Source organism: Eimeria tenella, genomic scaffold (assembly GCF_000499545.2).
Source record: "Eimeria tenella Houghton genomic scaffold, Eth_scaff4508, whole genome shotgun sequence".
Taxonomy (NCBI): Eukaryota; Apicomplexa; class Conoidasida; order Eucoccidiorida; family Eimeriidae; genus Eimeria; species Eimeria tenella.
The window spans coordinates 1-2600 of NW_013545435.1; the positions used below are offsets into that span (position 1 = coordinate 1).

General features: G+C 56.6%; 1 protein-coding gene across 1 annotated transcript; it reads right to left on the bottom strand.

The window, feature by feature from the left end:
* Positions 1-23: 23 nt before the first annotated feature.
* Positions 24-1123, bottom strand: ETH_00035625 (uncharacterized protein; the record flags this gene model as incomplete). The annotated part of the gene is made up of 2 exons (XM_013380144.1): positions 24-85; positions 477-1123. Coding segments are annotated over 2 exons (709 nt in total), but the record flags the coding sequence as incomplete, so codon positions are not given.
* Between the last annotated feature and the right edge of the window lie 1477 nt (positions 1124-2600).

The following is a 2600-nucleotide window of genomic DNA, read 5'->3' on the forward strand; positions in this document are numbered from 1 at the left end:
CAGACACCCCACTGTGCTGCTGCAGCGCAGCAGCACAGAGCCGCCGTGGCCGCCGTAGCCAGGGCCCTTGCCCAGCGCCCGCGACCTGCACAAACCCTAAACCCTAAACCCTAAACCCTAAACCCTAAACCCTAAACCCTTAACCCAAACCCTAAACCCTCAACCCTGATTTGTGATTTCTTAGGTTAAGCACTGAACCCGAAGCTTTGAACCCTAGCCCTGAAGTCGAAACCCTTACATGGAGCCCGAAACCCTAAACCCTAAACCCTAAACCCTAAACCTTAGGCTCTAGTTCCTGAACCCTTAACATTGTTTGCCAAACCCTAAACCCTAAACCCTAAAGGACCCAATGCAACTAAGTAAGCCCTAGGCCTAACCCCTCGCCCGGTTCGCTAGCCGCCAGTCCAACCGCACTAGCCCCGAAACCCTCCAAACCCTAAACCCTAAACCCTAAACCCTAAACCCTAAACCCTAACCTGAAGGCCCCTTCTTTGGGGGCCCCCCCCCTGCCCCCCTTCGCCTTGACCCACAAGAAGTCACAAAAGGGAGGGGGGGGTCTCCCAGGGTATTCAACATCTTCGGAGTGCAGCAAACCGACCAAATCTGCTGCTGCTCCTGTTGCTGCTGCTGCTGCTCCTGCTGCTGCTGCTGCTGCTCCTGCGCCCGCTGCTGCTGCTGGTTCTCGCGCTGCTGCTCCAGCCCCTTCTGCTGCTGATGAGCCTTCAAGAGAGAGACCCGCAGAGGTTTCCCGTGCTGCTGCCGCTGCTGCTGCTGTGTCTGCTGGGGCTGTAGGAGCAGGTGTTTCTGCAGCTTCTGCGTCTGCTGCTGTTGCTGCTGCCGCTGCTGCTGCTGCGTTAGAATGTAGCGTTGCTGGTGTTCGCTGCTGCTGCAGCAAAGGCGCAGCCAAAAGCGGCACAGTGGAAATGCTGCTGCTGCTGCTGCTGCGGCTGTAGCGGTGGCAGCAGCAGTCAGCCGCCCCCCGACGCCCAGCAGCAGCAGCAGCAGCACCAGCAGCAGCAGCAGCACCAGCAGCAGCAGCAGCGGATAGGCGGGAGAAAGGGCCTCTCAGGGGGTGCAACAGCAGCTGCTGCTGCAGCAAAACCCCCCAGTGTGCTGCTTGCATCTCCTTGGGGCCCCTGGGGCCCCTGGGGGTCCCCAAAGTGACCCTGTCTATGTCTACAGGGGCCCGTTAATAAACCCTAATTCCTAAACCCTAAACCCTAAAGCCTAAACTCCAGGGCAGCAGAGTTCGCCAATGAATCCACTGGAGGTCACTTGGCCGGGAGCTCAGCGGCTAGGGTTCAGGGTTTAGTGTTTAGGGTTTGCTGCTGGGGGTCTAGAGCTGCAGCTTGTGATTTCAAGCGCAAGGCTTCGGGTTTAGGGTGTAGGATTTAGGGTTTAGGGTTTAGGGGCTAGGGTGTAGAGGAGCAGCACTGCTCCTTATGTTTCAAGGGGGCCCCGGGGCCCCCACTGTGGGGCAGCCAATGGTCCTAAGCCCTTAACCCTGAAACCCTAAACCCTAAACCCTAAACCCTAAACCCTAAACCCTCAGCTATACGCCCTAGTAAATTTTATCATGTTTTCTGTTTTTTCTCAATATCGGGATTTGGTTTTGAGATATTTAGAGCGAAACTTCTGGCTCGCGCCGTAGTACTTGGAGCCTAGGATTTAGGGTTTAGGGTTTAGGGTTTAGGGTCTAGGCTTTAGAGTTGGGGGAATGACGTCGGAGTCGCAAAGGGTCCGCGAGGCCCTAGCTTTCTTCCAGCGCAATGAAATCGGGGGTTCTTGCCGCCGCAGTCTAAGCAATAGCAGCAGCAGCAGCAACAGCAGCAGCAGCAGCACCAGCAGCAGCAGCACCAGCAGCAGCAGGAGCAGCAGCAAGAGCAGCAGCAGAAGGAGAGGCAGGAGAAGCGGAAGGAGCAGCAGCAGCAATTCAGGGTCTATATCTGGGCCCTTTGGGACCAGGCCTTTGCTGTACTTCGATTTTGCTGCTACGGGTACACGCTGCCAAGGGTTTAGGGTTTAGGGTTTAGGGTTTAGGGTTTAGCGTTAAGGGCGTGGAGCTGCCTGCAAAAAGCCCCTGAATCTGCATTTCTGAATGCTACTAGCGCCCGCAGACGAGAATCCAAGACTGGGGTTCACGCCGCAGGCTCCAAGGTTTAGGGTTTAGGGTTTAGGGTTTAGGGTTTAGGGTTTGCTGCTGCGCAGGCCGCCCGCTGCGCTGCGTGGAAAGGTGTATATACACCTCAGTGCTGCCCCTCGCTGCAAACACTCACAGCCACCAGGCGGCTTTGGGGCGGCAGGCCACTTACTTTGTCCGCGAGGTAAACCCTAAACCCTAAACCCTAAACCCTAAACCCTATGCTCTTTAGACCCTAGGCGGTAGGCTCCCCTCGCTAAGGTCCCAACTAAACCCTAGTTCGTCGCCCGGAAGGAACTCTAGGCCCCGAGGGCACCAATGGCTCTTTGGCAGCTAGGGTTTAGGGTTTAGGGTTTAGGGTTTAGGGTTCGGAGTTTTCAGGCGCGTCAAATAGCGAAGGAGTACTTCAATGCAGGCCCCGGGGACGCCCTTTACTTTTGTGGCTCTGGGGCATCTGCTG